This window comes from Mesoplodon bidens (assembly GCF_964165515.1).
Source record: "Mesoplodon bidens genome assembly, chromosome: 2".
NCBI classification, from domain to species: Eukaryota; Metazoa; Chordata; class Mammalia; order Artiodactyla; family Ziphiidae; genus Mesoplodon; species Mesoplodon bidens.
In genome coordinates, this window is record NC_138177.1 from 166,550,839 (window position 1) to 166,564,633 (window position 13,795).

General features: G+C 42.4%; 1 protein-coding gene across 2 annotated transcripts; it reads right to left on the reverse strand.

Annotated features, from left to right (window-relative positions):
• Positions 1-373: 373 nt before the first annotated feature.
• On the reverse strand, positions 374-13,280 carry PDIK1L (PDLIM1 interacting kinase 1 like). 2 transcript variants are annotated; one of them, XM_081225838.1, is made up of 3 exons: positions 11,678-13,280; positions 8,896-9,197; positions 374-4,099 (listed from the first exon to the last, which is right to left on the reverse strand). In XM_081225838.1, exons 1-3 carry the CDS (start codon positions 11,931-11,933, stop codon positions 3,359-3,361), a joined length of 1,299 nt encoding a protein of 432 aa, XP_081081964.1. In that variant the 5' UTR covers positions 11,934-13,280; the 3' UTR covers positions 374-3,358. The 2 variants fall into 2 exon arrangements, with proteins under 2 accessions (XP_081081964.1, XP_081081965.1); XM_081225839.1 differs by lacking the exon at positions 11,678-13,280 and adding an exon at positions 11,182-11,270.
• Positions 13,281-13,795: the final 515 nt, after the last annotated feature.

Sequence of the window (13,795 nt, forward strand, 5' to 3'; positions counted from 1 at the left end):
GGTCTCAAGTTAAAGACTGAAAAATTGCATCCTCTTAGTACTTTTACTACACTTCATTCTGAGTCTGGGATGCATCCTCAGCTTAATGAGATAGAAAGAAAAATGAAAAAAGATCATTTATTTCAGGCAATACAAGTTCCTCTAATACAGCAAACATTAAAATTTTAGAGAACTTGAAATGCTGAAACTCCTATAATTCAATCATCTTTTCCTCCGCAATAGCTTCTATTATAGTTTCATTTAATAGATAAGGCTGAAAAAGACATTGTTTCAAATTTTATATGCTCTATTTTATGTCTATGAAGTAAAGCATTACAGAACTACTCACAGAGCCACCAAAGCAGCAATGTAGCATTTCCAGGTGTTTTTTTGGTTGAAATTCACTTTATTTAAAAAAAAGAAGTCATGAACAATAAATTACAATCATTTCCCCCTTTTATAAATTCTTCATAAAATATATTTGACAATTTTAAAAGAAAATTTCAAAAGTTACTTTCATTTTTGAAGTGCTGATGACTTATTTTTTGACCATTTTGTCATGCTGGTGAATTATCTGTAGCTGCTACAATAGTTTGATTGATAAACATTTTACAGTTAAAAACAACAACAACAAAGAGGAAAAAACAGACCAGCAGAAAGAACTATTCAGTGTGCTATTTATCTGACACTTAACATTTACTTCATCATAATGACAAAGTATCCCTTAGCACCAAAAAACTACAGGAACCCCATCTTTCTAAGTGACAACTAGTGCAAAATAACATTCTAGGAACTAACTGTACAACCCCATTATTTTAACTGGCCACAGCTGCCTATAAGCTTATTTGAAATATTTGGTCTTTTTTCAATTAAGACAAATTTCATAAAACACTATAAACCATGGCAAGAGACTCTATGAGGAATAATTGTTTATTGAGTACCTATTATGTGCAAGGCACTGTGCACAAATTCTTGCTTTCATTTTTCCCCTAGCAATACCCAGGAATTTCCCAGCTTCACTAATCATCTTTTATTTCTTACTCCTGGCTGGAAAAGGCCCATGGCTATATACCATTTTTTAATTGTTATTTTATCAACTGATCTTTAGTGCTGAGCACACAGTAGATACTTAATACCTCCTGACTGAAAGAACAGAGACAAAGAATTTACTATAATTTTTCTTGATATCGTGGGTTATTTTAGAATACAAGGACTTGAGAAAATTTCAGAAGAAACTTCCTGATCGCCTGACATCCTTACCGCCAATGAAAGAAATAATTCCACTTCATAGGTAACATAGAATATTTTTCAAAATAAATTATAATTATTAACTATTTTAAGTGAGGTGGGGCCAAAACCATGACACGTAGATATCTGAAGAGCAAATGAAGCATTGGCATACCATCACCTAAGTCATCATGAATCTCTTGCTGAAGTGCCATGTTATTGATTAGACATTATAATGTTTTTTTACTTCCAGTAACTCAATCCCCTTGGCCAGATCTGTTATACTAATTTGGCTACCCAGAGGGTTAATTATCATGAAGTTCCAGTGTATTTCCACCTCTAATTTCCAAAAGAATTCTTACATTTATCAGCTTGAGAGTAATGTTAAAAGTATGATTTTTTTCACTTAAAAGGTTTTATTTTTAATAAAACCTTTCAGTTATTATTCAAACTTCATACCAAGTAATGCATAGTTCAGAAATTTTATGTACTCCAATTTTTTGTGCTTTTTCACCTTTTATAGTCCCCCAAACACATTTTAAATAAGGAAAAAATTACGATAGGAATATTCCAAAAGTTGTGGAAGTTCAAAAAACTTAGGAGACTGAATTATCAATGATTTCAATATTCTACTACCTTTTAAAATTTTTTTAAAACTTTTGACCAAAGATTCTAGTGCTTTATAAAGATTAATCTATATACAATGGTCTTAAAGTATTAACAACCTTAAAGGTTGTTAATGTTCTGTTTTAGGAAAACTTTCTTCCCTTACATTTGAACTATCTGCATTTATAGGAAAAAAAATTGGAGACAACCATATGGGATTAAAATCAAACTGACTTCAAGAAGAATAATGGTCTTTTGGTTCTTGACACAGACCATACCAAGTGATTGTATAAAATTGATAACCTCTCTATTTGAAAGATATAACTTATGCCACAGTATTTTACCCATTTGCCAAACTGTGTATCATTTCCCACTTTAGAAAAAGGTGATCAACATTGAATACAACCATATCACTACCATTACTGTGTCAAATTAGACAAGAGAAAACAGCATTAGTGCCAAAATGAAAGAAATTCCAGTGATTAAACGAGAGACCATATTAGGGCAGGCAACGTGAGGGTAGAGCTCATTTGGTTTCTTCAACTTGATGCTGAGGCTTAGACAAAGTCTTGAAATAAAAAATTAATATATCAATTAGTATAGTTCATATACAGCAAAGTTTTCAGATACAGAAAAATCCTGTGTTCAGATCTGTATCAGATTGCAGATGCTCAAGTGCAGACATGTCCCAATGCAGTGGTTTAATTAGTTAATTGAATGTGTGGTTATCTAAAGAAGGTATAACTGAACCATCAATCTCCTTGCCAACCTGTACCACATGACTGCATGGCTAATTCAACTCCTGCTGCTTTACAGCACTGGAGAGCTCAAACATACTTCAGCAGCTTTGGATCACTTAATTTCACTTACGTTTAATCAGATAATTTTAGACTCTCCAAAATGATGCCTTAAAAAAAAGCTGTAGAATATTATAAAAATAAAAAACTTAGTATGATTTCATTAGAGGGAGGGACAGGGTAGGAGACGAGGGAAGGTTCTTTTATTTTTCATCACTGATTTCACCAACAAATCTCAAAAACCCAAACCTACATCAAATAATTTAAACAGAAGTGGCATTTTTTTCATATGGAATGCAAAATGCACACATTCACATACTTACATATACATAAATATATACATTTATGTTTCCTTTACAAAGCTTCAAAGGTTGCATTACCAGCATGCAAACCTCTTCTTCCATGGAAATTCCTAATACTGACGAGGAATGTCTAAAATACTTAGAGACATATTTCCAGAAAACTGGACTTTCTTCTTTTCTTGGCTCTTAGAAAATTTTCCTGCCAAACTTCTCCCAATGATCATTTAAAAAAATTTACACTCACATTGGTAATACACACTTAAAACATATTAACAAAATGGCCAGCTTGGACTTAAGAAAAATGAGGAAAAAAAAATCCCACAATAAAATCTAAACCCTTAAAAGGTGGAGTTTAGCTTTTTATATGCTTTTTCAGCCACATTATGTTGCATCACTGTTAAAACAGAAGCAGCATATTATCCAAGATGTTTGCAAATAATATATGTGTCACGTTTCCCAGCTGCTATCTTTAAATGCAATTTGTACTAATCTGAGTTCTAGTTCAAAAGCATCTGGACGATCCTGAGGGTTTGCAGCCAGCATTTCCTTAATCAGTTGTTTCATTCGCCCATTCATAGACTTTTTCTTCACAGGAATGAGAAGTTCCATTTTGGGATTTTCCAGAAGTGCCTCCCCAACAGGCACGATCTCAGTTCCTTGTTTTACATAACTCCCCAAGAGTTCCTTCTTTGTCTCTGTGTCTATGAATGTGATCCTTTCCAGCATTGCCCAGATGATAATCCCCAGAGCAAAGATGTCAGCTTTTGCTGTGTAATGTCCCTCCCACACTTCAGGAGCCATGTAGAAATCTGTTCCACACGCTGTGGAAAGGAAACACTTGTTTACACTGACAGGTTCTTCTGGATTCTGCCCAAATGCTGAACAAACTTTACTTAGACCAAAATCAGCCACTTTCAGTGTGGGTTCCAAGTCACTGGTATCCAACTGGCTTTGAGAAATCAGGATGTTATCAGGCTTTAGATCTCGATGGATGATCTGGTTTTTATGCAAGAAAGCCAGGGCACTGCTCAGCTGAAGCATGAAGCTGGTGTTAGTTTTACGATTGGGTTTCCTGGACAACAGATACTCATTCATATCTCCTCCGTCACAAAAGTCCATCACAAACCACAAGTAATAGGCGCTTCTGGGATCAAAGGCAATTTCTCCCTTTAGTGAAGTCTCTACAAGCTATAAGAAAAAACAGATTACAATCATCTGCATAGTTTATACAATTCAGCTATAGAGAAGGAGTTACTGATTAAGTTAGTCTCCAGTGTTAAGTGGAAATTCCATGAATATTTTATTTGGTCAGTGCTTTCATATGTGCATTTTATTTTTTTTTTTTTTTGCGGTATGCGGGCCTCTCACTGTTGTGGCCTCTCCCGTTGCGGAGCACAGGCTCCGGATGCGCAGGCTCCGGATGCGCAGGCTCAGCGGCCATGGCTCACGGGCCCAGCCGCTCCGCGGCATATGGGATCCTCCCGGACCGGGGCACGAACCCGTATCCCCTGCATCGGCAGGCGGACTCTCAACCACTGCGCCACCAGGGAGGCCCTGTGCATTTTATTTTAAACTTTAGTACTTCAAACTGTCACTTTGTCCCTAACAAATACACACCAAATCTCCAAGTCAAGAGGTAAAAACTTATTTAAAAATAGCTTTATTCTGAAAAGTATCCAACTGGCTATACATTTTCTACATGTGTCAATGGAGATGAACTCTAACCATCTAATTAATAGCTTCCTGAAAAGATCAAAGTTTCAGCAGGTAGATTTGCCAGCTGGGGAATAAACATCAATTAGGAAATTCTATTCCATGAAACTGTCTGAAATCTACTTCTTGCATATTGCACTTACACTATCAACATAATCTGTGAAACTGAGAGAAAATTATGAAGGAACAACCAGTTGTTATAGAAATAAAGTGCTCCTGTAGTCACTGATAAAACTAAAGACATCATTACTTCATAAACTTCTACAAGCAGAATGCAAATATGTTGGCTATCTCTATCAACAGATGGCTTCTAAAAACCAATTTATAAAAATCATACATGCATTTTGATATAAAAATTCAAATCTGAGTTTGTATATTTGTTTGATACAAGCTGAAAATCTAGAATAAACCACTGTTTTACTTATATCATTATCTAATTATAACTCTCCTACTACCTGAAATTCAAGAGTAATTACTTCACTGAACATGAGCCATCTTCTAAAATACAGTGCTTTGAAAGCATTTGTCCTATGGTGTCCTTTTCAGGCCCATGGGTTGAATAGAAACTAAGTAGGGAAGGTGAGGAGTTGCTGAAGATTGAGTGAACCGCTAATTTTATGTTTAAATCTACTAATATTTCCTTTTGTCTTTTTGGTGGGCAGAGGCAAAGAACGCCTCTCCATGCCATCTCCCCCAATGGCAAACAGCCATAATTGCAATGGTCTGCAGATGTCTTCTTTGCATACATTTTCCTTGTTGCATGTGTTTGCCACTGAGACAGAGAAAGAACAGAAAGGTCCAGATCATACAATTATTTACCAGGTGCACTGTTACTAAATATGCTGAGATTAAAGATGAGCACCATCACTCTTCCTTCATTTCTTCTCTTCTTCTGTCTTCATTCTCAAAAGAAAACTTCCTAAATAGCTTTGAACAATGCAGACTTCCAGAATTCAAATAATGGTTTAGAGTAAAGCCAGATAGTAGATATTTTAGGCTTGACAAACCACATAAGGTCTGTGTTCCATATTCTTTTTCCTTTTCTTTCTTCTTTTTTTTTAAACAACTCTTAAAAAATGTAAAAACTATTTTTAGTATCCAGGCCATACAAAAACAGGCTGAGGGCTATAGTCTAAGGGTCCCTGGTTGAGAGCTACAGAAATACAGATCCCAGTTTGCTTACTGTCACGTGTAGAGGATGTTAGCCATTGGTTCTCTTGCCTGAAGTCCTTTAATAGCTTCCCTGTTCTCTTAGGATATAGTCTAAGCTCTTTAACATGGGCTACGGGATCCTGTGTGCTCTGATCCTGGCTGATCTTTCTAGCCTCATCTAAAACAACTCTCCCTGTATAGTGCAGTCTTAGTATTTTCTTTCAATTTTTAGAACGCTTCATGCTTTTTGCTTCTAGACATTTGTATGTATAGTTATTTCTGCCTGGGAAGTTTTCTCAGTCACTCACCTGGCTAACTCCTATTCACCCTGCAAGTTTCAGGTGAAACAGTTCTTAATTCCTGAACCCCAGGATTATGTCAGGTTCCCTACTCTATGTGCCTATACCATCTTGTACTTTTCATTCATGACACTCATCACAAGTACACATATTGGCCACTAAGTTCCTATGCATAAGATTTATCCTCTGTTAATTATTTTACATTTCTTCTAGGTGAGGTTTTCAGCTATCAGGAACTGACTGAATGATTCCAAATGAGAACAAGGAAGATATCCAGAAAAACATGGAGAAAAAAAAATTTATGTACAGAATGGTAAGACCATGTATAGAGACTCTGTGGTCACACTATAGATTTGTTTGTCTTTACTACATGTAAATATTGGTTGTCTTTACTAGTGTAAATTTAAAGTAGGCACTTGCTAAAGCGTGGATGAATGTCTGGTCAATGAAATAAATCCACAGAAAAGACAATTTTAATAGAGCTGCTTATTACTGAATACCTCCTATGTGCCAAGTATTGTATCTACATCACCTCTAATTTTGACAACTCCCATGGAAGGTAGAAATTATTATTCCTTACATATGAAGATACAGATGCTGGGAAAAGGTGGGTTACATATCCAAGGTCATACAGCTAGCAAAAAGTGCCACAAGTCAAACACAGGTCTGTTAGGCTTTAAAAAGATGAAATAAATTACTAAACAAGAAGGTACTTTAGATTAAAAAAAAATCACTGAATCAAGTCTGGAAGTACTTTACATCTTAAAGCCTTGAAAGATTAGCTGGTTAATGCCTAGTTACTATAACAGTTGCTTGATCTGGACTCAAGGATACCATCAGTACTTGCAAACACATCATATGTTTAAATGTCTTTGCACTTGCAGTCTGATTATGCACTTTAGTCTCCAAAATTCAGTGCAAAGTCCAGCAAGGTTCTATCCACTTTTAGGAGGGAATGTGATAAGAATGTTTCTGATATTTTCTTTTTTTTTTTTTTTTTTTTTTTTTTTTTTGCAGTACGCGGGCCTCTCACTGTGGTGGCCTCTCCCGTTGCGGAGCATAGGCTCTGGACGCGCAGGCTCAGCAGCCATGGCTCACGGGCCCAGCCGCTCCGCCGCATGTGGGATCTTCCCGGACCGGGGGCACGAACCCGTGTCCCCTGCATCGGCAGGCGGACTCTTAACCACTGCGCCACCAGGGAAGCCCCTCTGATATTTTCTATCACTGCAACGTACATAATAAGCACTTTTAGAAAAAAAATACAATAAAACAAACAGAGGCTAAACAGTTGTGTTTTATATCCCTTAACTAAAGAGAGAAAACTTCAGGGCATAGCATGCTAAACTTGCAGTATAAATTAGGTCCTTAAGACTGATATTTGTTTACCATACAATGAAACTTGCAACTTTCTAATTACACAGAATAATGCATTAGTTTTCTTTGTTGTTCCTAGTCCAAAAGCTTTTGTTGTTTTAAAACAGACTTTTGTACCCTGATGGTAAATTCTGAATTTAGACACACTCATGGCAAGTTGTTTCCTATTCCAGGAATAACTGGACTTAAGAAATTTTGCTCTGGCCTTTAACTAGCTATGTCTTAAGTATCTTTTCTCTTCATCATGTGTAGAGCTACTAGAGATTTTGACCTATGGCAGAAGCCAATCTTAAAAAAAAAAAAAAAGATTTTGTTTTCCTATATTAATGCTTTCCCCAGGTCTACAGAAGAGTAATTTGGAGGCAAAACAGTAATCTGGAGGTTAAAAGAGCACAATTTTTAGCTGCTGGATACTCCTATGTTTAGCTCCCAATTCTGCCACCTGCTATGTGATTCTGGATAAACTCATTATCTATTCTAAGCCTCAGTTTCTTCATTTGTAATGATGGTAATAATAGTACTTTCCTCATAGGATTGCTGAGCCCAGAGCATGGAATGAGTAGGAACCCAAATGTTAGCGATCAGCACTGTTAGTAACATTCAGGTGCTACACCACATACTCCATGAAAATTCAATGGAATTGCATGGTTAAGACATTAAATAACCTTCTAAAACAGGAGAGGCTTATGTTCAAGCCAGTGATATATAAAGAAATGCCCAATTACCTATGGGTACTACTACTAGTTGTACAGTTTTTCCTTCTCTTCTGTATTCAGTTCCAAAAAAAAACTGATTTCAAATAAGTGAACTAATTAGACTCTAGTCTCGATCACTTCTCTAGTTCCTGTTGCCCCATTCCTATGCAGATTGGCAAGTATCATGGCATAACAGGTGGCATATGTTATTTTTAGGTATTTGCAACACAGGTTTAAATAAAACCTTGTTTTAAAGCAAACGTCTACTCGGTTCTTGGCAGAACCCATCTACCCCTAACTATATAAACACCTGCATTTAAAAGTAGAAGTTCGGGGCTTCCCTGGTGGCGCAGTGGTTGAGAATCTGCCTGCTGATGCAGGGGACACGGGTTCGAGCCCTGGTCTGGGAGATTCCCACATGCCGCGGAGCAACTAGGTCCGTGAGCCACAACTACTGAGCCTGCGCGTCTGGAGCTTGTGCTCTGCAACAAGAGAGGCCGCGATAGTGAGAGGCCCGCGCACCGCGATGAAGAGTGACCCCCGCTTGCCACAACTAGAGAAAGCCCTTGCACAGAAATGAAGACCCACCACAGCAAAGATAAAGAAATTAATTAATAAACTCCTACCCCCAACATCTTGTTTAAAAAAAATAAATAAATAAAAGTAGAAGTTCGTCTGACTCTTTCATTCCTCTTATTGCTGACCAATGCTACTTTCAAATCATTTCTATTTCCCATTCAACCACACATACCTGTAAATAAAGGGAAGAATTAGAGCCGTGGGACATCTTTTGCACCATCCCATCCTTCTGTAGGATGCATTCCTCCAAGTGAATCACATTTGGATGTTGGCTCTTGATACTGCTTAGTGCCCAGAACTCACGCAGGGCTAGTTCAACATTTTCAGGTGCATGGCATCGAATTTTCTTCACTGCCACCCGTGCAGAGGTCTTTCTGATGACTGCTTCATATACAACACCGTAACTACCTCGGCCTACCTCCCGTATTAGATCGTACTTTGGCTGGCTACTCACCATCTTCAAGGTCAAGGTTTCTGGAAAAATCAACAAAGTGCTCTGTTGACATTAAGTCTGCCTACTGGCTTGTATTTCTTCTTATGCACGATTTAGTTATCATCTGTCTCACTGTTTGCAGTGCTTGAACGATATTTGCTATACACTGGGTAAATCTAAATATCTTAATAATAGTAAACCAGGTAACACTAATGTAGTACTTACCATGTATCAGGAACTGTTCCAAGCAGTTTATAACATTAAGTCCATTTAATCCTCACAACAGCATGATGAGGTAGATACTATTATGGTCATTTTATAGATGAGGAAACTAAAGCACAGAGTTTAAGCAACATGCCCAAAGTCAAACAGCTAGTAACTGGTGGACCTGGGATTTGAAACCAGGCCATCTGGCTCTGACAGCCTTCATTTTAACCACTACACTATACTGCTTCTTACATGAACTGCTTCAAAACATCACTGCTAAAAATAAACCAAAAAATTCAGTATTTATTTACTGATTGTGAAAAAACAAACAAAACTCCAGCTTCTCCTGAAAACTGACACACACATAAAAGGTCATAAAAATGGCAAAACCAAAAACCAACCCTCACAGTTAGAAATACAAAAACCTGACTTATGCTTAGGGACTGAAAGTGAACAAGATCACATATAGAAGTGAAAATGTGCAGTTGTTTTTATTATTTAAAAGTAAATGGTCAAACTGTGTATGTTCTTATTTTAATTTTGTTTCTGTTATTTCCTTATTTCTTGCAAAATAAATGAAAATACAGTCTGTGGAGAAAAACGTTTCTTTAAAGATAAAGTAAGTTACTTAGAATACAGTTAAATTTTGCTGTTGTTTTAGCAATAGTTATTTAGATCTAGGTCATTTTTGCCAACGAAAACTGTCCTGCATCTTAAGGGGTTCTCTGAGGGAGTTCTTTGGAATTCAGTGTGATAAATCATTTAAAGGCAGGAGCAAAGGCCCTACACGGAAACGCTCACGTGTTGAATCAAGAAAGTCTAAAGTGTACCTCCTCACTCTCCGAAGAATGTCAAGATTCTGAAGAGCTTCAGGAACAAATTCTCATTTGTAGAATGCCAGCGTGGGCAAGAAAAGTAACCTGAGATTGAACAATTTTTATATTGTACAGTTTAGGGGAACAAAAAGCTACCGACACTAGAGCCTGTGAAACTGGGACCGGCTATTTTAAGTCCATAGGATAGATTTAATAAAGAAAATGAAAGCTTCTGAGACTGCTTCTTAGTCCCACTTCCTCTAACTGGACACCCACTCTTCAAATTCCTGCAGGATTTCCTAGGGTCTGATTTCCTGCCACAGAATCTTCTGCCCCAGCTGCACAGCGGACATTCCTGTTCTCCGTGGATCGCCAACTCCTATCCATCTCAAAGTGGCTCCTGCCTTTGAAGATGTCCCATATCCCCATACAAGGGAGCCCCTGAATAAGGGGGAGGGACGGTGTTTCTGCAATCCTTGAGATCCTGGGTCAAAACACAGCACGGTGATGCATCCCGCGCAAACCTCGGGGACTTGGGACGGCATCCCCCGGGCCCCCGCGCCTGCCGGGCGCACCCAGCGCTCGGACTCGGGCCGGCCAGGCCGTACACCTGCTGGCGCCCGGGAAGGGCCAGTCCTAGGCAGAGGTGTTGCCCGACGCGGCGGCTCAGGGCCCCGCTCATTGGCCAAGTATCAGGCCCTCCCCCTCCCCGGTTACTTCCAGATTAAACCCGGAGGGGATCCTGCCGGGGCCCTTCACCCCGAGGAGCCAGTCCTGCAGCTGCCCGACTCCTCGGGGCCAGCGACTTAGGCCTGGGGCCTGAGGAGGAGGCCACGGGCAGAAGAGGAGGCCGCTGCTGGGGCCGGAGGCCTGAGGCACGCGGGGCCTTCCCCGGGACGCCTCCGCTGACAGCTCTGTGACAGGCCTCCTGGGGCGGGAGGCACGTGCAGGGCCCTCGGCTCTGCAGCAAAGCCTCTCTGCCACGCCGAGGGGCCAGATTTACCTCAGGGTAGCCGCCGCCGCTTCTCCCTCTCACGGGCTCTGCAGGCCGCCATTATCAGGCTGCTCGCGCCTCCGCCGCCGCGGCCTCCAGTCAGAGGCCGGCGCGCGCCCCCGTGGTGCGCGCGGACACACCCCCTTACGCCGCGAGACCCCGCCCCCCTCCGGCTCTCCGTAGCGTGAGCCGGGACGCCAACCGCCGGTGGTACTGGGCGCGTGCCCGGCGCTCCGCTGGCCTGCTCCCGGCTACCGTGGCTTTCCCGAGCCGGGAGTGGCGGAAGGGGTGCGCGCTCCGGAACGCACCACTCGTGCCCCTCCCCGCAGGGGTGGCTGGGATCGGGGAAGCCCACTCCACACCCAGGGCTTGGTCGCCTTCCAGCCTCAGCGGGCGTCCACGGCCCGCGTCCCCGGAGTGGTCCCCCGCAACAGGTCCGGGCCGAGGGCGGTGCGCGCGCCTGGTGCGCCTCCCCTCCCCCGTTCCGCCCCCATTTCCGACCTACCGAGCTGCGGGCAGGTGTGCGGGGTCGCTGGGGTGGAACGCCTGGTGCATCTTCCTCCGCGCGGGCCTAGGATGCCTGCGGTAAGCGGGCCTCTTCCGCGGACCTGCGGGGAGGCGCAGCCCGAGCTGGGAGGCCTGGCGCCCGCCCCGCCTGGAGGGAGGCTGCACCTTTTGTCAGAGTCACTGAGCCATGTTTGCGGGCGGTGCAGTTGCCGAGGCGGCAGCGGCGGCGGCGGCGCGGGGCTGGGTGCGATCATCTGGGAAGACGCCGTCCCCTGCTCCGCTGGAGCGGTGGTATCTCCCTTAAAGAAGCCGGCGCCTCGTTGTTCCGGGGCTCGGCAGCCGCGAGTCGGAGGCGCCCTGCCCCCGGCGGGGAGGAAGGGGCCGCGGCGCCGGAGCTTGGCTCCTGCAGCGCGCGCACGCCCTGCCTGGCGGCGACACCCTCGAGCTCCTCGTGGAGAGTTGGGATGCCCCCCGCTTGTGCAGCTAGCGACGGAGGTCCGGGCCGGCCGGGGCCGGGATTGACAGCGAGGACAGCCGTTTTCGGGGCCCGACCGTCAGCCTGAGGCACTGGGGCACCCCACAGCCGTCAGCCAGATCCAGGCCTGCGTTCGCCTGACAGCAGCCCGGGACTATCAGTTGCTCAGAGACCCGGACCAATCGGTCATTCAGTTCGTTTCATAGATCAGTAAACAACCGCCAGAAACGTCCATTCCTTCTTCGCCGATTTAATCTGCACCTACTATTTGTCAATAAAGGGGTTGTTCCTCTTCCCAGTGCTGTATAAGGCACAATGTGCAAAGAATTTCTTGTTACTGCTCTCAAGGATCAACCAATTACCCGTTCTATTTTCTGTTCTCCATTTATGGACCTTCTCCCGAGAGTCTGGGACTGGGTTAAGTCTTTAAGTGATCTCTCCTAATCCTAACCAAACCCTACGAGGGCAGGGTTTATTACTAACCCTGTTTTTACAGGTAAGGAAGCAGACCTCTGCCTTATTTGACAGAAAGGTGTCTGTTTTGGGGTGGGGGGCACCTGCCTTGAATACCCTCTCCCCTGGTGTAAACCCTCCTACCCCCCCCAAAACAAAACAAAACAAAACAAAACGCTGCTCGGTAATCTGTTCAGACTAGTCCTGAGTGCAGTGTACCAACCTTCAGCTGTCAGCTGGGAATACTGATGTATTCTGAGTTTTGGTTTCTGCCCTTGAGAACAAAGGGAAAGTAGAGGGCTCTGTGTAGACAGCTACCTACCTGTGTGTAGCTGATCACAATCTGGGGAGGGGTATTTCTTTGGTCAAAGGAGCCTTTTTGTCTCTTTGTCTCAGTCATTAAGTACAGGAATCCCTCCTCTCAAGATGGTTGTAGAACTTGAAATCCACTCCCATAACTCCAAAGTTATGGAACTGGCTCTAAAGTCTGTGAGGTAGATGTTTAAACAATTTGGGGTGTCCTCTTTAGGAAAACGATTACAAAATGGACCTGTGAATACATTGCTGGGGCCTTGGAAAGGGTCTCTGTGAGGGACTCTGAATAAATCTGCCCTGAAGATTACATTATATCATTATATTTGCCCATAAGCCTTTTTTGTTTGTTTGTTTTTGCGGTACGCGGGCCTCTCACTGTGTGGCCTCTCCTGTTGCGGAGCACAGGCTCCGGATGCGCAGGCTCAGCGGCCATGGCTCACGGGCCCAGCCGCTCCGCGACAAGTGGGATCTTCCCGGACCGGGGCACGACCCCGCATCCCCTGCATCTGGCAGGCGGACTCTCAACCACTGAGTCACCAGGGAAGCCTGCCCATAAGCCTTTTACTAGGCTGAGAGTTCCTGGGGACAGGAACCTTGTCTGTGATTCATTTCTGCATCCTCCTCTATTTGATATCATACCAAAATACTCCTGAGAATAGCATTGTCATACATTGCTGATGGGAAGGCAAAATGATGTAACTCTAACTAAGGTAATTTGGCAATCTATAGCCACATTACATATGTATTTACTCTTTCACCCAGTAAACCTAGGTCAGGGCTAAACTTGCAAGAATCTATATATTGGCAAAATACAAAAAGCTCTGTGCACAAGGCTATTCATTATGGCATTATTTTTATAGCAAAAGATTGGAA